Below are 25,971 nucleotides of genomic sequence, written 5' to 3' on the forward strand. Positions count from 1 at the left end.
TTCTAGACAGATGCAATGTGTTATCATTATAGTACATTCAAAAACTAAATATTAATAATTTTTACATTTTCACAATGCTGTGCAGTTTTATTCTGATAACAGAATAGGGAAGAATGCTAATCAATAACCATTTCTGAGATCCTTTTTAGAACTAGACCATGTTATAGAAAGACTACAGAAATACTTTGCCTTCTTTTTAAATGTCAAGTTTCTTTTTCTATAATGGATCAAACATTTAACAAAATAATTTTTCAAGCTGCTTCCAAAAGAAATATACACCAGCTGTCTGTTAAAAGAAGACATTCTATTCCAGGGTCTGGGCCAGTTACTCCATTTGCCCTTTTCACCTCTGTCCCATCACTCATCACTTGCCCCTTGCCCCTCTTTCTCCCTGGGCTGCAGGCTCAAGCTGGGGAATGGGGACAGCTCCCCTCCCCGCCTGGGTGCTTGGCTGCAGGGAGACAGAGGCTGCAAGTACTTTGGCCAGAGTGGCTCTGTGACCTGCAGCCCTCTGACCTTGGGTCTAGGTGGCCAAAACTAGGGAGTGTGGGCAAAGAGGTAAAGCAGCTGTGAAATCTATTGGAGGCTCTGGTATATTGGTCTGCCTCAGACAGGTGGTAGGCAGACCAGGGTTACCAAACGCTGGCCTTTTGGTGATAAAGGCTTTGGGCTTCAAAAGAGTCTCCTTGAAGAAGATACCAGGAGGATTTCAAGCACATGGAGTTCTCTGCCTTTGGCCCTCCTGCAGCAGACCCAGCATCATTACTTTCAGAAACTGCGGCCCATTGTGAGTGAAGAAAAATGGAATAACACAAAGAAGCTAGTAGGTGACTTCTGGGGCTCAAGAGGTGTAAAAGGGCCACTGCAGAAGAGCCAGAAATATACACAATTGATTATCTGGTGGCTAAAGACTGTCCACCTCCAGTACAGACAATCTATGGTGATTCACTCTAGTCCAGGTCTGGTGCTCCCCAAACAAGACTTTGTGGGTTCCCAGAGTCAGCTCAGTTTGCAACCAAACCATAGAAGGAGCTTTGGATTCCAAGGCTGTGATTGACTGTGAGACTTGGCCAGTGGAATATCCTGGAGGAAAGCCACTGTGTATGAACCTGTGTTACCAGATCCTCTCTTCCTGCAGAATCCCAGGCCCAAGCAGGACTTGGTCATTAACTACAGCTATACACGATTTCCCGGTAGAAGCAAATGTGAGGGTTGCCTTGTGTTCAAGTTCAGGAGTGCCTAAGTTTGAGAATTTGGGAATTCAACCATCTGGACAGAGAAGTTTTGGGGTTGGTTCAAGTTCAAGAGTTCCTGAGTTTGATAATTCAGGAGTCCAACTTTCTGAAAAGTGATTTCTTAATAAATCTTTAGAATAAAGATTGCCCATACAAAACAAAACAAAAACAAAAAAACAAAACAAAACAAAAAACAAAACAAACAAAAATTACAGCTATACATGCCACTGTTGTGCACAGTTTCCAATGTTTTGAGTTGGATAGGACACCCCTAACTGCAGACCAGATTCTCACACAACTGTAGAAGATCTGGAACTCATCCTTTTAGACCTATAAGAGCCCAATAGCACTCTTACCACCAATGTCTGTAACACCTTGTCCGTCAAAGACAAAACAAGACCTCGTATGTTCAGTACAGAAGAAAACAGAAGAGTTTTCTCCGTGCCCATACCAAGGGTCTTGGAGGACATCCACAAGAGCCACGTGGCCCACCAGAGGCTGCATTAATTAATGATAAAAGCTGCAGAAGATGGCTCCTGTGGCCATGAGTATGAGCATACTGCTGTAGACTTCACACACACACACATATCTCGGTGCTCCAGGACTGCACTGTAGATTTCTCAAAGCAACGGGAGCTCATATGGTCACCCACCAGGATCCCTGTCCAAGAAGCTGTGCTTCAGGGTCACCCCTGAGAGGGGGAGAGCCAAGCAGAAGCTCAGCATAACAGAGTAGGACCTCAACCATGTCCCTCCACTTTGGGAAGAATTTCTCCAAGTCAGAGAAGATGAGCCCGGATGGTTCCATTCTTGGGGTCCACAGCTGGTCGATTTCAGAATCTGGGGCCCAAACTGTTCCTCCTATGAGACAGGCTCTGAAGTCCCACTTGGGCTGTACCAACACCACCCGTTCCCACTTTGTTGGTTCCTTCAACTTTGTCAAAGCTGCGGATAACTTGGAGCAAGTGAAGCTAGAACTGCTGAAGAAGGTGGTGGGATGACCCTCAAACCCTATACTGAAAGGCTATCACAGGAGAAACTATTGGTTGATCTCCGCTGGGCCATCCAAGATCTAGTGAGTATCCCTGAGATCTTCATGCCATTGCAGTGCACACTCATCTTTCTGCCAGCCCAGACTGACAGCATTATGTGTCTTGGGCCGTTGGTCCCTGCTACAGCCCCATGGCTGAGCACATGAACTTTGTGATCTCTTCTACAAAGCTCTGCCCAGCTCTGTGCTGCCCATCTCTCTCACTAGCTGAAGAAGGCCCTGTTGGACATCTGTACTCTGCTGCAGGATCAGCCGCAAGCCGCTATGAGCCATCCTGGGCTTAAGAGACAAGACTTTGGGGGGAAGACAGAGCATATAGACAGTCTGTCAGGCTTTTGAACTACTGGGACCTCAGCAAAGAAAATCCAGGTCCCCAACCTGGCATCGCATGTACCCTCTTCACTATCTAGTCATGCTTCTGCCCAGGACATCAGACCTAATCTCTTCTGCATCCTTCTAAATGCTCATTTCCATAACCTTCCTGGAATCCAAGCTTACTTTCCATCCCACTCGCCTCATCCTACCCTCTTGACAGAGTTCCAGATAGACCCAGTACAAGAGGGATCTCTCTCCTCCCAGCCCCAGCTCAGGCCAGCATCAAATCTAGTCTGAGCCTCACCATCCAGCTTTCTTTGTTGCTGTGGTTGTAGGGGAAGAGACGGGAGGCATCTTATCCATCGCCCTCTCCCTACTATACTGGAACTAGGATTAGGTTTGTATTTCAGAAGTCAAGTGCATTCAGGAATACCATTTTTGCTGCTGTTCCCATCATAGGGATTCCCCATTTTTGCTCATCCCTAGCCCATGGTGGGAAAAACTCCTGGTGCCATCTATAATGGGAATTTTTGAGCAATTAGGCCAAGTCTGGATTGCATCTCACAGTGGTTATAAGCTTCAATTTCAAATTCTGTTTTGGAGAAGAGTGAGCCAATGACACTAGTGAAGGATAATACTCCTGCAGTCTAATGTATCCATATTAATTACAAGGAATACCCTTGCCCCCATGGTGGAAAGAAGGAAATAGTCTATTTATTCTTGAGTTTAGGCCCTCTTCCTCATCCCAATCTCTAATTTATGGAGGGTAGTCAGCAGATGATAGAGTTTGTGTGGGAGAACTAACCAATTTGAGTGTTTTTGGAGGTTCAATGGAAGGAGAACAGAGAAGAGGGAAGGGGGTCAGTCAATCTTCTCACTCTCTCCCAGGTTTGTCCGAATTTAGTTATTTCTTTTATGGCTCAGATATTATCTTTAATGAGGTAGCTAATGCCCTAGGCCCTTTGACTCTTGTCATTATGATTTCCGAACCATTGTGAATGACTGTGATGACTGTAGAGTAATAATGTGGGAATTAATAAAAGTTAAATCTGTTGGAAAACTTTAAAAAGAACACATTTTATTTTCATCCTAAATCAAAATTAATATTAAGCAAATATTTTAAAAATTATATACCCTAAGGAGTATTTGATATTATCACAGTGTCATTTCAATATTTTTGAAGTATAAGATAAATAAACATATTGTCATTCCAAATGCCAAATATTATTTAAAATAAACTGATGATTTTTTTACCTATATCTATTTCTCTCCATCCAGTAATAATTAGAAGTGAAGTTTCAGAATGGCAAGCCTTACCTAGAAACATCAGTGGAGACTAATGTGAGACCAATTCACATTAATGGCTTTTTAGCCCTGATAATTTAAGAAGACACTTCTAGATCTGTGTAGATATACAGATAAGCATGTTCACAAGAGAAATTAATCTTTGTTGAAACATGGAAATTGCATGGGAGCTCTATGAAGGCACAGAATATCTAACCTGAAAACTTGAGGCAAGGAACAGATTAGTCATCAAATGGAACAGGATCAGGGTTCCTTCTTAACAGAGTTTTAAGGAAAGCTTATTGATAATATCAGTACCTAGAGTCACTTTTTGAAGAATTTTTTTCAGAGATGTTACTGAAAGTAGTGTGACTCCCAAGACTTTATGCTACTTTCAAGGTCTTGATAGTGATCACTAAACCTATCATTCCTGAAAGGTATAACTCTGTTAAACTGTTTGAAACAGTCCAACAATGCTGTATATTTGAGGCATGTTAGGACAGTGGAAAAGATACTTGTTTTAAGAACTAGGATGCCAGATTTCTAATCCCAAGTCTCCCCTTAACTAGTTGAATAGTCCCATAAGCAATTTACTTTCTGCCTCTGGGCCTCAGTTTACTTATCCATAAAATGAGTGTGTTGGGTCAAATTATCTTCTCGGTCCCTTCTAGTATTGAAATACTATGGATCTATCGACTCATGAATCTAAGTCCTAGTGGTTTACCCCAACAAATTTAAGAGCAGATTCTGAAAAATATATCTATTACCTTGTTGTATTTTACTGTTTCACCTGATTTTTTTGCAGTTTTTCAAATGCCTGAGGATTAGCTGGCATTATTATATTTCTTTTGTGACCTTGGGTAAGACATCCCTGGGTCTAAGTTTCCTTATCTGTAGAAAGATGGAGTTAGTAATTGATGGTGTTTGAGGTTCCATCCCACACTAGATCTAGTATCCTGTGATGAAACACGACAAGATATAAAGGAAATCAAATTTTGGGCAAGTAAAAAAGTGGGAAATGTAATAAATATGCAGGCTTAGGACTGGGTCCCTGTAGATTACTGCTATTCACCCTAGATAGACTAAGGAGAAGGGCTTAATGATAGCTTTCAACTTTCTGGGCTGACAAGTGTCATCAGACAACATTTAATTTCTTACTTTATCTTCAAAGTTGTTTTATTATTCTCCCCTCCCCCTTTTCCATGCAAGAATTGAGATCAGTTTTGGAATTTACATAGAAGTGCTTGTACAGTACACTGAGACACCGTAAGACACACATTACCCTAGAATGGCTAGTAACCTGACAGTAGTTATATATTGTGTCTGTCACACATGGTTTCCTTACATGTCTCTGTCTGCTCATGCATTTGTGAATGTATGCAATTAAATCCTCAAAGGAGGCAACCTCTGCTTCTCTGTCTCTCTGTTTCTCTCAGTCTCTGTTTCTCTCCATCTCTCTCCCCACTACCCCTCCCTCAGCATTCTATGAATGTGGTGATTATGGTACTGCAACAGCTTTTGCTGATATCCCAGAATTTTTGTAAATAGTGTAGGCAGATGGAGGCATGAGTGAAGAAGGCTAGAATTAGAACTCCACTCGTCATTACATGATTCAAATAACCTTGATGAACACCAATCTGTATTAACTGATGCATATCATACAAAATAGGAATCTGAATATGATTGAGCCCTTTTGAGTTATAAGCCTTCAGCTTTACTTATTTGGTAAGATAAGTTGACCTCATTTTATACAATTACAAAATGATTATTAGTATCTCTATTTTTGGTTGCTACATGTGTAAATCAGCACTTCTTAGCTGAAACTGCCTATAATTTACATCCACTTGAAAGTTATAGTTTAAAGAAAATCTAAATTAAGGATCCTTAACATGGAGTTATGAATTTGTTTTTTATGATTTTGATTATTGTATTTCACTATAGTTGAAATATAATTATATATCTATAAATATAGAATCTAATAATACTATATATTATGCATCATATATAGAAATCTATCATAATTATATGTTAATATTGACTCAGTTTCAAAGAGAGGTTAACTTTTTGTGTTAAAACATCTAAATGCACAAGAATTGAAAGGAATGATTTTTATTATATATCTACTACTATATATAGAAATATAATTGTTATGATATATTATATATAATATATAGAAATACTGTTATATTTTACATCATATAGAAACATAATTGTTACTAAATGTTATACATCATATATAGAAATATAGTTGTTACTAAATATCATGTATCATATATAGAAATATAATTACTATTTGTAAGTTTGCCAGAGGGTTAAGTGGTTGAAAAATATGTGTGAAATACCCTAGCATATTTGAGAAATTATGAGTATGGATTAAGGATTTGTTTGGTATTTTGTTTGTTAATAGGTTAAGTTCAATGGCAGTTAAGATTCCCAGTGCAGTTAATGATTGGGCGGAGATTTTTGTGAGGGTAGGTATGGTTGTAGGAATTATTGTGGTAGAAGGTATGTTTGATGTTACTAGGAATCCTGCAAAGATGCTTCCTAGAGCAAGTTGTATAATAGGATTGATTAGATTAGGGTTATTTTCATTTAGTGGAGCTTTAGGGAGGAATCAGGGTTCTTTTAGAAGGGCAAAGTGGATTACTGACATGCTGTAGACTGCTGTGAGTGTAGTAGCAATCAGGGTAATTAGCAATGCTCAGGTATTTATATATGATGTATTTATAGCTTCAATGATTGAGTCTTTCCAAAAGAAGACCTCTAAAAAAGATGTGCCTGTTAGGACGAGGCTACCTAAAATGATTGCTGAAGAGGTGATAGGAAGTAGTGTGAGTACGCCTCCTATTTTACGGATATCTTGTTTGTCATTGAGGCTATGGATAATAGAGCCCGAGCATAGGAAGAGTATTGCTTTGAAGAAAGCATGTGTACAAATGTGGAGGAATGCCAGGTGTGTTTGGTTAAGGCCTACTGTGACTATTATTAGGCCTAATTGACTAGATGTAGAAAAAGCTACGATTTTTTTGATATCTTTTTGTGTAATAGTTCAGATGGCTGTAAATAAAGTTGTAATACCCCCCCTAAGCAAAGTATGATGGTTAGAGCTGTTTGGTCAGATACTATAACAGGGTTGAAGCATATTAAGAGGAAGATGCCTGCTACAACTATTGTGCTAGAGTGGAGTAGGGCTGATACGGGGGTTGGACCTTCTATGGCTGAGGGGAGTCAAGAATGAGGGCCAAATTGGGCTGATTTACCGGTTGCTGCAATGATAAGACCTAGCAATGCTAAGGTGTCAATATTTGTTATAAAGATTTGTTGAATATCTCAAGAGTTACTATTAAACATTAGTCAGGCTATAGTAAGTATGAAGGCCAATATCACCAATTCGATTGTAAAGAGCAGCTTGTAGGGCAGTGGTGTTTGCGTCAGTTCGTCCGAATCATCATCCAATAAGTATAAATGATATGATTCCAAATCCTCATCCAATGAAGAGTTGAAAGAGATTGTTTGCAGAAACGAGAATAATTACAGTAAATAGGAATATAGTAAATAGTAAATAGGAATGTGAAAAATCGGTGGATATTAGGGTCTGCATGTATATATCATATTGAGAACTCTAAGATGGATCATGTGACATATAATGCAATAGGAATAAAGATAATGGAGAAGTATACTATATATTATATATAATTTATAGACTACATATGATGCATGATATATAATAACATAACAACATGCATTTAGGGGTTTAACACAAAAGGTTAAGAACTTCTTTTTGAAATTGAGACAATTTACACATTTTAAAATAAATGTTTTATGTATAATATAAATACTTTATATGTTATGTTATAAATAAAATGAATGATGAGGGGCTATATACTTTAAGAATGCATATGAATAATAAATCTCCCCAAAACACTCTGTTTCTTAAATCCAAAATGATGGTGATTAATGACTGTAATCTTGTGAAGTAGCTACTACAGATGTCATTGATCCATTTTACAGGTGAGAAAGAAGGAAAGAAGAAACTTTATCTAATGCTTACTGTAAAATAGATATAATGTTAGGCACTTTACAAATATTATCTCTTTTGATCCTCTCAACAATCCTTGGAAGTAGATGCTACTTTTATAAAATCCCCTTTTTATAGCAAACGAAACTGAGATAAATAGAGGCTTGCCCAGGGTCACATTACTAGGGACTGCCTGGGTGGGTTTCCCAGATTTCAGACTCAAATTCTTCTATTCACTTGTCCACCTATCTGCCTCATTTTCTCTGAAGGGACTAAAGCAGAGAGTAATTTTGTGCTTTGGCCACAGCTAGTAAGTATTGAAAACATAATTTACTGAGGTCTTCCTTTCTCTAGAATCAGCCTACTTATCCACTGTACCATGTTGCCTCTCATTTGACTTCTCAGCTAGAAGAGACCCCAGAGGCCATATAGTCTAATTTAAAGATTCTTGAAAAGATTGCTCTATGGAATGTATTTTACAGCTTGTCCTCCAACTTTTTCTTGATAATTTCACAGTGTGGGGAACTCACTTAGAACATATCAGGGAATTTTCATTTTTTGGATAGCTGAAATTGGTTGGAAGTTTTGCCTTATATTGGTCTGTAGCTCCCTCATTGTGGGTCCTTTGAAGGCAATCTTTAATCCTTTGCATTCCTCACAGTGCTTAGCTCAGTACTAGACACAGTGAGGGCCATCTCCAGTTGTCCTGACCTATATCTGGCTCTGGAGGGGAAAGTGAGGCAGGTGACCTTGCACAGTCCTCCCTCACTTAAATCCAATTCACTTGCATGTCATGGCATCCCGTCCCTGATGTCATGGCCCTCTTTGAGAATGAAGGACAGACAATAACTGGATGCAATAGATTATTGTTTGTTAAATGAATCAGTGAAATTCTGTGGAATTATGGATGTTAGGGAATTATGAAACAGAGGCTTAATGTTATAGCCCTTATTGTAGGCTATTATATTAGACATAGAAGGCATAATAAATAATATTTAGTTGGTTTGATGTTGCCAGTTTTACTTTCAGTCAGAAAATCATGACAACTCCTATCCACTCATATATATATATAAACAAAATTTCTTTTATTAATATCCTCATCTAGTAGTTCATTGTGGAAAAGAGAGGAACCTGGGTTCCCAGTGATTATACTTTGATTGGAATACCACTATAGAAATATGTCTAGTACTGGAACCAGTGATGGAGTGCTGTCTGACAGATCAGACTACCTACATTTAGGGAGCCCATAACTGGAGGACTGATTGTCCACAAGAAGATTTTATTTTTTCCCTCAGCAACTTATAAAATTGATTTCTTAAGGCTTACATGTCTTTCTTGAAGAAAAAAAAAAAAGTTCCCAAAAGGAGAATACTTCCTTATATTATTATTCATTCTCTATTGAAATTCCTTGATTTATATTCAGAATTGGATCACAAGGTCTCACATTATCAAGTTCAAGGAGAAACTTTATTTTATGTTTGTGGAGCTGTTGCTAATTGAGATAGGGAAATGGATTGATTTTGAGGGCAATATTTCTCACCCCCATGCTCAGTTTTGAAATAAAGCTCAAAAAAAAAGGAAGTGGTGCCCTCTAATGTTTCAACATGGATGTGCCTTAAATAAAAAGCAATAAAGATCAGGATAAAAAAAAAAAAGATCTTTAAAATGGAAGAGAATACTTTCAGCATTGTTCCCAGAAAATAAAATGAAATTCCCAAAATTTCTATGGCTCCAGAAAGAAGAGTAAGGAGAATAGAAAACAGCCGTGGGTGGATTATTAGATAACTTAAGTTTTAAAAGGGGAGAGACACACACACACAGAAACAGAGAGAGAGAGTCGCAGAGACAGAGAGGCAGAGAGGCAGCTCTGAAGTGAAGAATATTTATCCAGGTAAGTAGTGGAAGCGAGAAGTAGACTAGAGCTAGCCCGAGATTTGTGTGATTGGTTTAGAATGGACATGAGGGTTTGGGCTGTTGACTGATTCCTTTATCATTTGGCAACTTTTCCTGGTAATAATGTGTATATTGTACAGTTGAATAGATAAGTAAGCACTTAGCACTATGACATGTTAAATGATTTACAAATATTATCTCATTTGATCCTTATATAACAACCCTGGGAAGCAGGTTGTGCTATTATTCCGATTTTGCAGTTGAGGAAACTGAAGCAGACAGAAATTAAATGGCTTTCTCAGGGACACACAGCTAGTAAGAATCTAAAACTGTATTTGAACTTGAGTCTTCTTGCCTACAGGGCTACTGTACTACCTTGCTGATTGTGACTACATTAAATAGATTAGTTAATGATTAAAAATGTTCATTTATCTTCCTTTTTAGTAAAACAAACTATTGAAAATATGGAAGTCTTCAGTTATCTAATAAATATTGTCACTTGTTTGAATAAAAATGCATCAGGTCAAAATATCTTAAAATCTATTATTGAATGTCTTAAGATGGTAGAAAAATATAGCAGATTCTTAGAGTTGGTGAAATTCTGACTCTGCCACTGTCAGATCAATGTGCCTCATCACTATATAATTTTTGAGGATGGATTAAGATGAGGGGAAAAAATGTCACTCTGTGGGCAACCTTATAGGGAGGAACTCTGTAAATTTAAGTGGATCTTTGAATGCAAAGTTATAGCCTTTGAGAGTGTAGATCACCTGGAAGCATCATCAGGATCATCAGTAAATTTCAAGAACAATTGTGTGTGTGTGTGTGTGTGTGTGTGTGTGTGTGTGTGTGTGTGTGTGTGTATAAAATGTTTTAAAGTTTATCAAGTGCTTTGTAGATTCACTGTCTTTTTTAATGAAATTTTCAGTTGATCCTCAGAGTAATGTTATATAGTAGGCAGTACAAATTTTATCATCCTCATTTCTTTGAGGGAACTAAGATAAAAATAAATAACAAATAATAAATTTCAATTACGTACAACTTTGTTTTAAAAATTAATATTTTATGTCATTTGAGCCTTTCAGCAGTGCCATTGACAGGTGCCATTACAATCCTATTTTATAGCTAGGAAACTGAAGTTCTGAGTATGTAATTTTTTTGCCTGAAGTCTACATAATTATTAAGTGGAAGGGACAAAATTTAAATTCAGGTTTTTCTAATTCCATGTTTAGCATTCTATCCAACTATGCCTCTAAAGCTCGCATGGTAAGAGTGTAGTAGAGCTGGGAGTTCAAGCTGGGTTATTTGATTTTAGATGCTATCCCTTAAATCAAGCCCTGTGCTTTCTGTAGGTTATGAATGGCTACTATTATAGTAACTGGGAGGAGTTCTAAATTCACTTGATTGTGCTCCTCCTTCATAGTCCAAGTCTGACTGTGCCCATTTCCAGTTGTCCTGATCTATGTCTGGCCACCGGGCCCAGATGGCTCTGGGGAAGTGAGGCAAGAGACCTTGCCCAGCTTTCCCTCACCTAAATCCAATTCACTTGCTTGTCACAGCGTCCACTCCCTGATATCTGGTCCTCTTGGAAAACGAAGAATGAGCAACAATAAAGCAAATTTCCCTTGTCAGTAGCTGGATGTTGTCTTTTTAAGTGTCCTAATAGAACCTGGGAAAAAATGACATCCTTTACCACCTACTGTCTATTGGCAGACTCTTGATGGCTCAAGTAAATACCCAGAGAAAAACACTAATGATGTAAAATATACCATATTACTTCCCATATGTAGTTATCGTTCATTCGTTTGATTGTGTCCGACTCTTCATGATCCCATAGGGATTTTCTTGGCAAACATTCTTCCCTGGTTCATTTTGCAGATAGGCAAACTGAGGACAACTGGATTAAGTGACTTGTGCAGGGTCTCACAGCTCATAAATGTATGAGGTTGGATTTCAACTCAGGCCCTTCTGACTCTACACCTGGTTCTCTATCCACCATACCTTGCCTTAAAGTTGCCTTAAAGGCCTTTAAATATTTAAATATTTGAATTATTGTAATAACAGTTTTCCTTGTGAAAAACAGGGTATTAGGTAAGCCTGGTAAAGTATTAAAATATGGATGAATAGAAAAATAATTTGTAAGAAGAATCTTAAATTTCTTATTATAGGGGAAGGGAAAAGGGAATAAGCATTTATTAAAATACATATTATGGGCCAGGCACTGTGCTAATATTTACAGATGTCACATTTGATCTTCATAATACTGGGAAATAGGGATTGATACTTTTCCCATTTAACAGTTGAAGAAACTAAGACAAATTAAAATTAAGTGATGATTCTCTCTCTCTCTCTCTCTCTCTCTCTCTCTCTCTCTCTCTCTCTCACCCCTCAAAGGGCCAACATGTCACTGAATTAAAATGTTCTTTATAACACCCAAGAGATTATTCACTTTTTTACTTGAAGATTTTGTATGAAAAGGTACTCTGTGTGACTAAAAGCATTCTTCTTTGGGATAGTTTAGTTTTGGGGAAGTTTGGGTTCTTTTTTTTTTTTTCTTTCTTTATTGATCAGAAATTTTCTTCTTCTTAGCTTCATATCTTCTATATGGTAAAAGCAGAAGAAATCTAATTCCTCTTGAAAGACCTTCAGATGCTTGAAAATAGTCCATATAAGTCTTTTTATTTTAGCCTAAATATCCCCATTTCTTGCAAATGATCTTTGAAATATTTGATTCCAGGATCATTTGCTGTGGAGTTTACGCTTTTCTGGATGTATTCTAGATGGTACCCAGATCTAAACCAGACAGTCCAACTATGGTCTGACCAAAATGAAGTACAGTTATGACTCATATTAACTAAACTTGGGGAACATTTCTATTCTTACAATATTTTATTACCCAGGGAATTTTGGCTTGACACTTAACAGGCGCTTCAGAGAAATATTATTTTGGTAGAAGGAATAATTTTCCATTTTTCCTTTTAAATTATTCCCTCTTACAACCCTTTAACTCACCTTTTCTAGACATATAGAAATACTTTGTTACTATTCAAAACACCATTATACAATATTGCTAGAGGCTGTGAAGGCAAATTGATTCTGCCTCAGCTTTATTTTTTCTAACTCCCATTTTAAATACTACAATGGTATTATTTTCTCATTAAGATTTTCTTTATATACCTTAACTTGACTGGCACAGAAGCCAGCAGGAGAACCTCATAATCAGGAATAGAAGATTGAACTGTTTCAATTCAAAACAAATTATATTTGGCCTATCATTTTCTTAGCATTTGTTCTCAGGTAAATATGTACAAACAACCTCTTTAAACTATTGCTATCCTGGTAATTTTAGTTCACCATGATATCAAATTTATTCAAATAACCTAAAATATTTTTCATTAAGGAGAGGCATTGTATAGCGGAATAAACTTTGGATTTTGGTTGATAAAAACTGACTTTGGGTCCTGTTTTTGATATTTATTAGATGTACAAAGATCACAAGTCATTTCTCCTATTTAAATCTTATTGTCTGATCAAAAAATATGATTATGTACGAATTGTTTTGTTACATATACATATTATTTTTATGTTTGGTATGTATCTTAGATTGCTGAATTTGTAGTTTCAATTCCAAATATGCCACATGCTTCCTATGTAATCTCAAGCAAGGTGCCGAACATCTCTGGGCCTCAGTTTCCTGATTCTGATTATTGAGGGATTTGAACTAGCTGGTTTATGAAGGTTTTTCAAATTCTAAGTTCATGATTCTAAATTTTTGATCTTTTAATAACTGCCTTCCCTTTCAGTGTCCTATTTTTTTTTTTTTTATGACATCACCATCATCCTTTCAGGCCTCTGGATTTAATTTGTCATCTTCTTCTAATCTTCCTTTCATCTCACTTGCCATATCTACTGTCCTATTAATTTTAATACTACGGAATCATTTGTATGTCCTCCTTTTCATTGCTATCACTATAACACAAGCCTGGGACTCATCACCAACTCTCCCTATATCAACTATTAGAATCAAGTTTAAAAGCAACAACAACAACAAAACCTATTCCTTCATGTTTGCCAAACTGTTCTTGTTAACGTTGTTGTTCAGTTATTTTCACTTGTGTCTGACTCTTTGGGGTCCTATTTGGGGTTTTCTTGGCAAAAATATCACCATTTCCTTCTCTAGCTCATTTTGCAGGTGAGGAAATTGTGGCAAATAGAATTAAGCTGTTTGCTCAAGGTTATAAAGCTAATGCCTGAAATCATATTTGAACTTAGGTCTTCTTGATTCCAGGCCCTGAACTCTCTCCATTGTACCACCAAGCTGCCCATGTCTTGTAAAATTACTGGTCTCACTATGTCACCTCTCTCGTACTATTCCCCTCATATACTCTATTTTCTAGCCAAAATGAACTAATAATTAAATCCTAAATTCATCCTACTTTTTCTAACCAACGTATGTTCAGTGCAACTTACTCAATATATCAAGAAAGCATTTCCTCTTTACTTCTACCTGGTGAAAAGCTATATGTTACAGTGGGTAGAGCAATGCAGTGGGTAGAGCAATGCAAGTATTACACTCTTCTTGAAAAATTCTCTATTTCCTTCCTAACTATTCCCATTATATTCCCCTTCATATTTTACCTGTTTATATACATGCTAATTCCTCTTAGATTGAGGCCAGGGCCACAGTCTTTTATGCTGGTACCATTAGCATGGTGCTTTGCATTAAGGAAATACAAAGTTAATAAAAGTTGAATTGGATTAGATTAATTGATTATCATATGTTCTTCTGGGAAGTAGAATAAGCTACTGCCTACTTGTTAGTTTTTAAGAGATAACAAAATGTCCTTTGTCCAAAAGTACCTACCTTCCCAGGTTGATATGTCTGAATTTCACAAATTAGTCATACCTTTAGGCTAAGGTATCTTTCAAAGTCTATTGTGCTATCCTAGATGTATTATCAGAAAAAAGGAACAATTCAGGCTTTATCAGACAGTAGAAATTAGCTAAGAAATTAGATAAGAATCAAGATAGAAAAGGGACCTGAGGAAGATAGGTAAGGAGGGCCCAACTATTACACCTGTAATGCAGGCTCTGGTGGAACATTGTTGTTAGGTGGCCCTAAAAGCAATTACAAAGATGAATTGAAAGAAGGGCTCAGAGAGCAAACTTTTCTTGTTTTCTTTCCTTTGACCCTGGATATTTTAGGGGTACATCAATTGCAAGATTGATTGGCTGACCCTGTATTTCTCAAAAGCTTCAGCCTTTTTCAGAGGCAGCAAAGTCGCATAATGGATACAGAGCTTTGCCTGGAGTCAGGAAGATCTGAGTGCAAATTTAACCTCAGATACACACTAGCCATGTGATTCTGGGCAAATTAACCTCTTTACCTCAATTTCCTCATCTGTAAAATGGGAATAATTACACCTATCTTTCAGGTTGGGGTGAGGTGAATTGAGATAATATTTGTGAAGCATTTAGCATAGTACTTGGCACATAGATATTTTGTAAATATGTTCTTTCCTTTAATAAATCTATATAATCTATTAATTACAAACTAGATCACATAATTATATAATCGTTATATGAATATATGAATTATATATTATAATAGATAATCTATATACAGTCTATCTAAGTTATATAAATGTTTGTTAACAGTTAACAAGAGGCCTGTACAGTAGTGTGTGATGGTGAGAAACAATGACTTCTCTGCTCAATATTTCTAGGGTTTTTCATCATGTTTGGCAAGAAAAAGAAAAGGCTTGAAATCTCAGGACCATCTAATTTTGAGCACAGGGTTCATACCGGGTTTGATCCTCGAGAACAGAAGTTCACAGGACTTCCCCAGCAGTGGCACAGCTTGCTGGCAGACACCGCCAACCGTCCAAAGCCCATGGTGGACCCTTCGTGCATCACGCCTATTCAGCTGGCTCCTATGAAGGTACTGTGAGTGTGCTGACCCGCATTCGACTTAATGTTAATTTGTCTGTCTGTATTTATTTTTGGCAACTATATTTAGGGACAACAGGGAGGCAATAAATAGCACAGTAAAAAGAATTCTCAGCTTGGACTTAGGAAAACCTGGGGTCAGATTCTGCCTCTAGTACTTCCTAGTCAAGTGAACTTGAATGGGTCACTTAAACTGTGGACCCTAAGCATCTCCCTTTGTATTTAGGCATAAATGGTTTAGTCGCTCTGTGGTGGGGAGAGATCCCTACATGCTGAACTCAAAGACCCTTGGCACATTTGGGGGCAAAGTATGGTAAACGATGCTCTTTTGAACAGCTCCATTATATATATAATCTCGAGTAACTTCAGTAATTTAGTAGCAATCATTCCAAAACTCAAAAAAGGAGATTCAGGTTATAAAACAAAAATATGAATAAATCCCTTCCTTATAGTTGTGAGCAATTTAATATCCTTTTTAGCCTCATAAGATATGTTATAAAATCGATGTGTCTGCTCTTCAAGAGGTTGTTTAAAAACTGACTTCATTAAGTATAATTTGTCAACTTTACAGTGGTTTTTAGCTCATTGTTAAATGAATATTAGTGATATATATGCACACATTTATATGTATTTATTTCTGTATACATGTATGCACATACATTGTATATATATATATATATATATATATATATATATATATATATATATATATATATATACAAATATGTGATTATACTCACACACACATATATATATATACTACATAAGCCACTGAAGTTTAAAATTGCATTTTAAGACTTTTAGGATACTATGTCGACGTATATCTATTCTTTTCAAATACCAAGAATATCTAAGAGGCAAAAATGCTCTGCTATTATTTAGAACTAATTAATAAATAACTAAACTTTATACTCAAATGGAATGTGATCACATTAATATATATATTCTCGAGGATACAAATCGCAATGCATTCAAGACTGCTTTTCTTAGGGAATTTTTACATTTCCTTCCATAGGTTTACCCCAAAGAATTTACCTAACATTTGGGGTCTTCCTGTAATATCAGAGTTTCTACAAACATTGTGCAATAGTTTTCCTTTGATTAGGCCATGTCCTTTTTTCAAATAAGTTATATGTTCTTTGATGCCGCCTTTTTACTCTGGTTCTCCTTTGTTATTCTCAAAATGCTCTGTGGGGCAACTTGTTCACATCTACTGTGCCCCTTTCTTTTGCCCAGAATGAATATTGACTTTATTTCTTTGTGGACTATAGTATTTTGTGAATCAGAGATAGACAGCACTGTCAATAGACTATTAATTAAATTATTAAGTATAATTATTTATTGTTTTGATTATGTGATAAATTTTTAATTATGCCCAACAACTTACACATCAATTAATTATGACACATTATTAATAAATATCGTGGTATTTGTTAACCATGATCATCAAATGATTATTTAAATTTTTAAAGTAATTAAAATTAATCATTTTTGAAACCTTGAATATTTTTTCTTCTTTTGCCATGGGCACAGAAATATGTTGGGGCTTTAATAAGGCAAATTTGAACAGTGCTGAACTTCTCCCATCAACAAGATAGGATGCATTACAAAGACCTTGAGCCAGCAGGAAGAAGATCTAGAGGTAGCAAGTGATTGTCATGTCTACCTGTAATTTGGACGGAATATTTATAAAAAGAGGAGGGAAATAGGTAATCCAGAAGTTGCTGAAGTCCAGTGACTTTCTGCCCCTGATTTAAAAGTTCATCATAATCCAGAAGTAGCCAAAATATTAGACTTTCATTTTAATGACAGTAGTGAACAGGTAGGACAAATAAAATTGTTGTGTTATATTGTGAAAAAGTTATGATATTTTTAAATGATCCATAAAATTTGAGAATTGTTAACTTGTAGAGAAAATATTAATTGATTAGAAAACTACTCACTTCATTAAAAGTGGGCTAGTGGGTGGCAGCATTTAGATTTATGGATAATACTAACATTAATAGGACCTGTAGCTTTAGAAGCCCAATGAAATAAATTTCTCTAGCTCAGAGTAAATAAGTGTGCTAGCCTCTTGAAGCTTTGTTGTGATGTACAATCTTGGCCCTATTTTATGGGCTTAAACAAGTGGTTTCTAGTCTGTACAAAGTCAAGATGAATCTAATCTTATCAATGAATCATCTTCTCTCTTTTCTCTTGTGTGTTTTATATTCCAAATTGAAACCTTTCAAACCCACAAAGGTATAGTCTAGTATAGATATTTACTGAATTGAATTGAATCATTTGGGAGTGAAGAATTAGGATTTGAGAGTCTGAAATAATCAGATTGATTTTTGCATTATTTTTAATTGATCTTATTTACAATTAATGGAATTTTGTCCTGTAACTGCTCTAGTTATAGATCTCTGTTTCTGAACTTTCTTAGTTCAGAAATAGAAATGAAGCCCTTCTGCTAATCAGTGCTGTATTTTTGCCTCAAGGAAATAAATTATTCTTGATGAATATGGGTGGATAAGTATAGTCTGGTCTAGTGTCTTTATACTACTAAGCTAACCTTCAGCAATGTCTGGTTCACTATGCAAAGATGTCTGGTCCACTCTCTCTAACCTTATAGGTGGATTCAAATAATGAATATTTTTTACTCAAAGGAGGAGAGGAGGGAGTTCCCAATTTTCAGACAATCATATTGTGCCCTATGCCTCAGCTCTATTATGAATACTATTGAATTCTCCATTCCATTGAGATCTTGTTAACAATCATAACTGGTTCCCCACTTGTGAAGTCCTGTTTTTTTTGTTCTGCAATTCCCAAAGCTATAAAAGAAAGCTGTTCTCATCATTTAGGATCTTAACTTTACTAAGGAAGCTGAGGTCTTATTTATGTTTTATATTTATTTTATTTATTATATTTATATATATATTACATACAATAAATAATGCTATTTATTATATTTATTTAATTTAATAAATTACAATTTACTAATAATTGATCATGCTCAAGACTTTGTGCCTTGGTTTACCTTCCTCTTCCATTGTTACATCTCTTAGATTCTCAACAATTCCTCATATCAAAAGCCAGACTCACTGAGAGTGTTATTATTGTAGTTGTTCACTGATGTCTGACTTTTTGTGACCCTGTGACATATTATACATGAGGTTTTCCTGGCAAAGATTCTGGAGTGATGTATAATTTCATTCTCTAGTAGATTAAGGCAAAAACAGGTTAAATGACTTGCCCAGAGTCATGCAACTACTAAATGTCTGAAACTGAATTTGAAGGGGAGGTCTTCTTGACTCCAGGCCCATCTACTAAGACAACTAGCTCTCTCATAGAGACTCCCAAATCCTAGCTTCTCATCCCCAATGAATTCAACTCAATTCAGTAAATATTTTTCTTATAAATATTGTTTATGTCCTAGGAATTAAAGATACAAAGAGACCCAAAGGAAAGTATCCATGCCCTCAAAGAGCTTTCATTGATTAAAGAGATACAATGTATATATAAGTTCATATAATTTAAGATGGAGAAAATAGTAACAAGGCAGAGTTGGGGGCCAGGCATGGGAGGCTTACAGGGAGGCCATCAGGGAGATTTTGTAGTAACTGCTACCTGGGCTGTGTGACTTGAAGGAAACAAGGGCTTCTAAGAGTTAGAAGTAATGCAGGTACAAAATCCCATCTTTGTGGATTCAGGAGGCAGATGACAAAATGTATTAAGGGAAATAACTAGTTTAGAACTGGGAGTATGTAGAATCATATGACAGATGGACAAATGGAAAAGCTAAGTGAGGGCTACATGTATCACATTAGAGATTTTATCATTTTATCTTAGAAATAATAGAGAGCCACTTAATATTTTTAATTGGGGAATGTTATGGTCAAATATATATTTTAGTAATACTACATGTACTGTAGAGTACCTACTAATTTCCTAAAGTTGGATCATAAAAAAAGACAACAGAATGATTATATTGCCTGCAGGGATGACCATATTTGCTAAGAAATGTTTATGGAGTGCCAAAAAAGTTGTGGATTGGGTTTTTTGTTTTGTTTTGTTTTTTTTTTTAGGACTAAAAAGAGAAATGAGAAGACCTGCATAGTTTGTTATCTGCACTGTTAAAGGAGTACTTATACTGATGAGTTCACAAATAATCAAGTTTTATTCCAGACCAATATTGGTAAATCTCTGACCAAAAAATAGAATAAAAAAATTAAATAATTAGAAATCAAAGAGGCCATAAGTCATATAGTCCCTCTTTTACATTTTTGTTAAATCAAACATTTAATGTTATTACAAGCAACTAAATTTGCTTAATAATTTTTACATTTAAATTAAATAATTTAAATGAATGAAGTACTAAAGATGATTTAATTTACTCACTTTAAGTATTCTTTTTCCTTTCATTTTCTTTTACTTGTGTACCGTTCAGGACTTTCCTAAGCTTTCACCCTTTCTCTAGCATTACTGCCCTCCCTTCATCATACAGTTGGCCATTCTTTGATTTCTTGGAACTCCTGCCTTACCAATGATTATACCTCACTAAACCCAAACCCCAGATTTCCCAGTATCTTTTTCCTTTACTCCTACACACATGATGCTGAAGAGATCTGGAGAAAGTCATGAAACTGTGATGACTGTGCCCATTACAAATGTGTGTTAACGTGTATAAAGGAATTGCACATGTTTAGCATATATTAGATCACTTGCCAATGTGGGGTGGGGGGGTGGGAGGGAGGGGAAACAATCAGAACACAGGCTTTTGTAGGAGTAAATGTAGAAAATTATCCATGTATGTATTTTGAAAATAAAAAGTTTTAATTTAAAAAATACATGTGTTAGCTAATATGAACTGGACTCTCACTGAAAGAAGGCAATCTTCTTATTCCTCTTTAATTGATTCTTACTACAGCAGTTGTTCTAAACCTTCTCTTCTGCCATGGCATCTTGTTACTATCTTCCCAGCCAAAGACCTCATCTCATAGTTCACAAAAAAATGAGACCATTTGCTAAAACCTCCTTTTTCTCTCATGTTATACTCCCTTCACTCTTATCAGTCTCAGATAAAGAGTATTCCTTCTATTACCAAAGCTAATCCTGCTATGTACACCTAAATTTCATCTCTTCGTTTCTTCTCCACTCTCTTGCCAACTTTTGCTTCCTGCTTCTCACAAACACACTTAAGTCTTTTCCCATCCTTTTTTATTTTATTTATTTATTGATTTCTGAGGCAGTTGGGGTTAAGTGACTTGCCTAGGGTCACACAGCTAGGAAGAGGTAAGTATCTGAGTCCAGATTTTAACTCAGGTCTTCCTGACTTCAGAGCTGGTGCTCTATCCACTGCACCACTTAGCTGCTCCCAGCAATTGAAATTTCTAACCAAGATTTTCAAAGTTTTAGGGAAGAAAGAGAGAGGAACTGGATAGTGACATTCCTTTTATGCTTTAAACCCCAAAGTGCCTATTGGCAAGTAGAAGCAGTTTACTTATGTTTCTTTCATTCCTTCATCCCCTTTCCACTCTTTAACTGATTAAAATAAAGGGAAAGTGTTTAAGTAAATGCTGTAGTACATTCTCATATGCACATATTCTCTTATGCACATATCATGCTAGTGGTGGAATTATTTAAATGTCTACTTCATCAGACTAATTGCCTAGAAGAAAGAGTTTTCTTTCTCCCTTTTTCTTTCTTCCTTCTTTCATTCCTGCTGTAAGGGTCAGAGGACAAAGGTCATATTCAGGGCAATCAGAAAGTAAACAAGCAGAAATTCTTGAAAGCCCAGGAAGTAACTTCTGTGCAAAAAGAGACCGAAGCATGGGAGCATGGGTGGGATCTCTAGCCATATTGAGGTAGCTTCTTAACGGGATTGTCTCCTTCTCTGATTGGCTGTTGCCTATGTGTCCTCATAGACCCTATATAAGCTGTAAGAAGGAGGCGCTCACTCTCTTTTCACCTGGAGCTGTGCTAGGAATAGGAACTAAGAGAGTGCAGGAGGCCAAAGGGTAGGATATAGTCATGTGAATAAAAGATCCTGAGCATGCATACAACTGCTCTGGAATGCTCTATTGAGTTCTAACTGCTGTTTTGTCAAATAGCAGCCAGAGACCTCTGAAGACCTCAGAAAGAGGTAGACAGTGACCAGAGATTTCTCTGAGGCCTGGGAATTAGGAGAGACTGGCCATAGCAAATGCAAAGCTAAACATTTGCATCTTGCCTTCCTTCAAAAACTTCCTTTGTGTGTTTTTAGATTAAGAAGCTCAAATAAAAATCCTGAAACCAAACACAATTCTGGAAACTACTTGGAATCATGCAAAAAAAAAAATGGCTAAACTTTGCATGCTTTTTGATCCTACTACTGGACACATACCCCCTTTGATCTTACTTCTGGATATATATCTGAAAGAAGATCAAAATCAGAAATGTTCCCATATACATCAGAATTCTCAGAGCAGCACTTTTTGAGGTATCAGACATCTTGAAGCAAAAGTGAGTGCCCTTTATCTGAGGAACAGCTGAATAAAACATGGGATAGTTGTGTGATGCAGTCGTGTTGTGTAGTAAGAAAAGACCTGTATGTGGAATTCAGAGAAGCATGGGAAGATCTGTGCAAACTGAAACAGAAGGACAAGGAGCACATCCGTTTCAGTTAGGTAAATTGAAAGAAAATTAAAAGCCAAACCCTTTGTCACAAGAGAGGGTTCAATTCAAGGAAGGCAGAAAGTGCACAATATGTACAGAATTTATATATATACATACACATACAAAAGATATCATTAACACTTTTGTTTTTTAATAAGAAGGGGGAAAAATCCAAAGAGACAAGACAGAATGAGTTAATAAGGTAGAGACCAAAATGTATTGTAATAAGGGTCTCTGCTATTATGCCACCCTAAAAAACAAAAGCACCTCCTGGATTGTGGACAGGAGAGCACATTAGGTCGGTTCTGTATCTTTAGGTAATGGACAAATAATGTAGTTGCTTCATCTTTTCAATTCTGGTTCCTCAGATTACTAAAGAGCAAAAAGAACTCAGGAACAGAAAGTGCTTCTAGGAAAAGAAAGTGCTTCTGAGGGAGAAAGGCCCATTAAAAATCAATGAAGTCAGGATGGCTGCAAGAGCAGTTTCATTTCTATGGATGGGTAGAAGATAATGACTTTACTATTTAGTAATTTCACTGATAAAATAAATATCAGCTTTTGACTCAGAATTTGCAAGATTCTTATGGACAAAAGGGAGTTAGTGTTGTCCTTTCCAAATAATCCTCTGCAGCATTTTAATTCACTAATTTTCCACCATTTTAAAGATTTCTACTATAGTGCTTGGCTAAGGGTCCATGCAGACCCAGGATGGAATTTGTGTCTTTCACCACTGGAATTATACAGTTTGGATTCAAGTCAAGGTGTTTTGCCAAATCACTTTTTCTTCGGCTTATCCTTCCCTACTCAGAGTTTCCTCTGGGAAATCTCAGAATGCACTTTCAGTATATATTTGTGAACTAATTCCTCAGAAGCACAAAACAGGTTTTCAGTTTCCATATCAGTATTTAAAGTAACAGTGCATGTAACAGGTTACATGTTTCTAGGTTACATGAAGGGAAAAAACCCACAATTGTTTCCATTTGATCTTGAGATGTCGGTCTCCTATGTGGCTTCCAAGGTATGTGAAACATCAGTATTTATGTCACATTTTGAGAAGCCAATTAAGCTGAAATAGCTTTGCCTTATTCTGGCTACTTCTGAGTACTTGATCTTGCCTGATTTTGTGTGTGTGTTTTGTTTTTTTTTTCATTTTAGATTGACATAACCAAACTCCTAGTGATATAGGAGCAGGGAAGGGTCAGGATAAAGGAGTGGCAGCTTTCCATGTCTGATTAGGACATAAATAATTAGATGAAGATAACAGATCATTCCTTATGCCTTCCTTTAAGATGAAGAAGATGAGTAGGAATAAGCTGGGGGAGAAAGGGAGAAATAATTCCTTTGAAATTACAGTCACTGATTTGGGGGATTCTTTAAATTATTTTCTCTTTACATTATTTGGGAACTGTTCATTTTAAAACATGGCTTTATTATAATAAATAAAAGGTTTTATTCTACCTCAAAGAAAATTTAACATGCATAAAGGACCCATAAATGATTGATACAATTCTCCTCCCATTCTGGTAAGCCCCTCTTTCTCCATGAAATTAAAGTGCTACATACTAATAGGACCAACCTGTCATTTGGACCCCCACCCTCAGAAGGAAAAATTACGGGGGAATTGCTATAGTAGGGCAGTCATCTCATGATTCCAGTGTATACCATTTCATCCTGGAGACGATAAAAGCATTCAGCCTTCTGGTACTACCTTGAGGGTTTGAGCTCCATGGAAAGGAAACATACTTTCAAATGAATCTGTAGTGTCCAAATAATCCAAGTCATGGAAGCATCTTTGTTATGTGGAGTTGAAACCAAGAAGAAAAACAAGTGAAGAATGGAGTGAGCCCCAAACTTCCAGTTTCTGCCCTTTATAAAGGAAGGTACTGGGAAGAGTTTGGTATTCCACCTACTTACCCCTTAGGGGAATAAGCATGTTTATGATGCTTACTATGAATCAAGCACTGTACTAAGCATTTTTTATAAATACGTGAGATAAATAACCCAAACAATGGAGGGCAAAATTCAAGTCTTTTGCATCTTTATATATTGTGATAGGCTGATTATGTCCAAGAATATTTCCTGCTCTACCTTGAAGGATAGATGGATTTCAGAGTTCTCAAACATAGAATTGGTATCAAGGCAAAGCCATGGCTGACACTGACCAAGAAATGCCTGAAAACTGGATTCCAGGATCCCTCTGGCCAATAAATTTCCTGTCTTCCATTTAAGAATCTGAGGTTCATTAACTCTTACTATTAAGGTCACCTCCTAAGCCACAGCTGCCATTTCTGGGGCGGAATGTTTTTTATTTCACTTTCTAAGCCTGGGAACAGGAGCTTGGACCAAAGGTTAAGTATACTTCTCTCCTTACTTCTGGAACCTGCTGATGAGTCTGCTGGCTTCAAGTCTCTTCCCACTCCAAACTATTCTCCATTTACTAAAGTGATTTCCCCAAAATGAGAAAGGTAACTTCAGTAACTTCCTCTTGCCTCCAGAACAAGCACAAAATGCTCTGTTAAGCATTCAAAACCCTTCCTCACCACCTTTACTCTGATCAGGTCTGAAAACAAATGGCCGAGAAAGTCACAGAGGTTATGCATCCCCTGTGAACTCTGAAAATACCAAAGACTCCTATCACAGAGATTATCATAACCACAGTTAACTCTAAGAAATGAAATTTAGAAAATAAAGTAAAACCAAAGAGCTATGAGTGGTCATAAGCAAAGAGCTTTCAATTATTCCATCAGAGAAGGAAAATTAAACGCCGGCTGAGCATTCTCTAGTAGGAGATCCACTTTTGTGAGGACAAATCCCAGTACATATACTAGAAGCTACTAGCGAGCTAGAGTGCTGATAATGAGGGTTAACAGCAACAATGACATAAGTTGGTTCATGACAGAGCTCCCTGACTGGAACTCGGGTCCTGCAGGTGCTTGTCTGAGCTCAGGGACCACCTGGGGCTGTTGTGAAACAGCTTTGGCTGAGTTCATCTGAAAAGGATTGTTTTTAATGTCAAACTCAAAGCACAGCTTGTTCACTGGAGCTCAACTTTGAAAAACAGAGTCTCTCCTATTAGTAAAAGCAGAGGGTTTGGCATGGGGATTCTGACACCCCCCAAAATGTACTTTTTCCAGCCAGGCAGTTCCACAATCAAGATACTCATCTCTTGGCTCCAGGCATTTTCTCTGACTGTCCCCCCTATACCTGGAAGACACTTCTTTGCTCTGACCACTGAACCTCACCCCGGCTTCTTTTAAGTCCCAACTAAAATCCCACTTCCAAAGGAAGCCTTCCCTATCCTCTTTCAGTCCAATGCCTTCCCTCTGTTAATTATTTCCCGTTGATGTTGCATATAGCTTGCTTGTATATGTTTGCATGTTGTCTTCCTCATTAGTTTGTAAGCTCTTTGAGAAAAAGAATTGGTTTTTTTGTTTGTTTGTTTGTTTGTTTGTTTGTTTTTTGTGGTATGCATCGTGTCTGTCACTTATTAGGTGCTTAATAAATATTTGTTGAATTAATAAAAATAACAAATCAACAGCAATCATAATAGCATTTATTTAGTTTCATGGCCTGCAAAGTGCTTTACAAACA

The 25,971-nt window shown here is 36.7% G+C and overlaps 1 protein-coding gene across 10 annotated transcripts in view; it reads left to right on the top strand.

The window, feature by feature from the left end:
- PAK5 (p21 (RAC1) activated kinase 5) overlaps positions 1 to 25,971 on the top strand; it is a 436,232-nt gene that overhangs the window by 308,002 nt on the left and 102,259 nt on the right. For all 10 annotated transcript variants that reach the window (XM_074287868.1, XM_074287871.1, XM_074287869.1 and 7 more), the window contains one exon: positions 15,522 to 15,736. In XM_074287868.1, coding sequence (XP_074143969.1) covers positions 15,533 to 15,736 — 204 coding nt within the window. In that variant the 5' untranslated portion in view covers positions 15,522 to 15,532. The remainder of the gene's footprint in view (positions 1 to 15,521; positions 15,737 to 25,971) is intronic.

The sequence above is a fragment of the Sminthopsis crassicaudata genome, chromosome 2, assembly GCF_048593235.1.
Source record: "Sminthopsis crassicaudata isolate SCR6 chromosome 2, ASM4859323v1, whole genome shotgun sequence".
NCBI classification, from domain to species: Eukaryota; Metazoa; Chordata; class Mammalia; order Dasyuromorphia; family Dasyuridae; genus Sminthopsis; species Sminthopsis crassicaudata.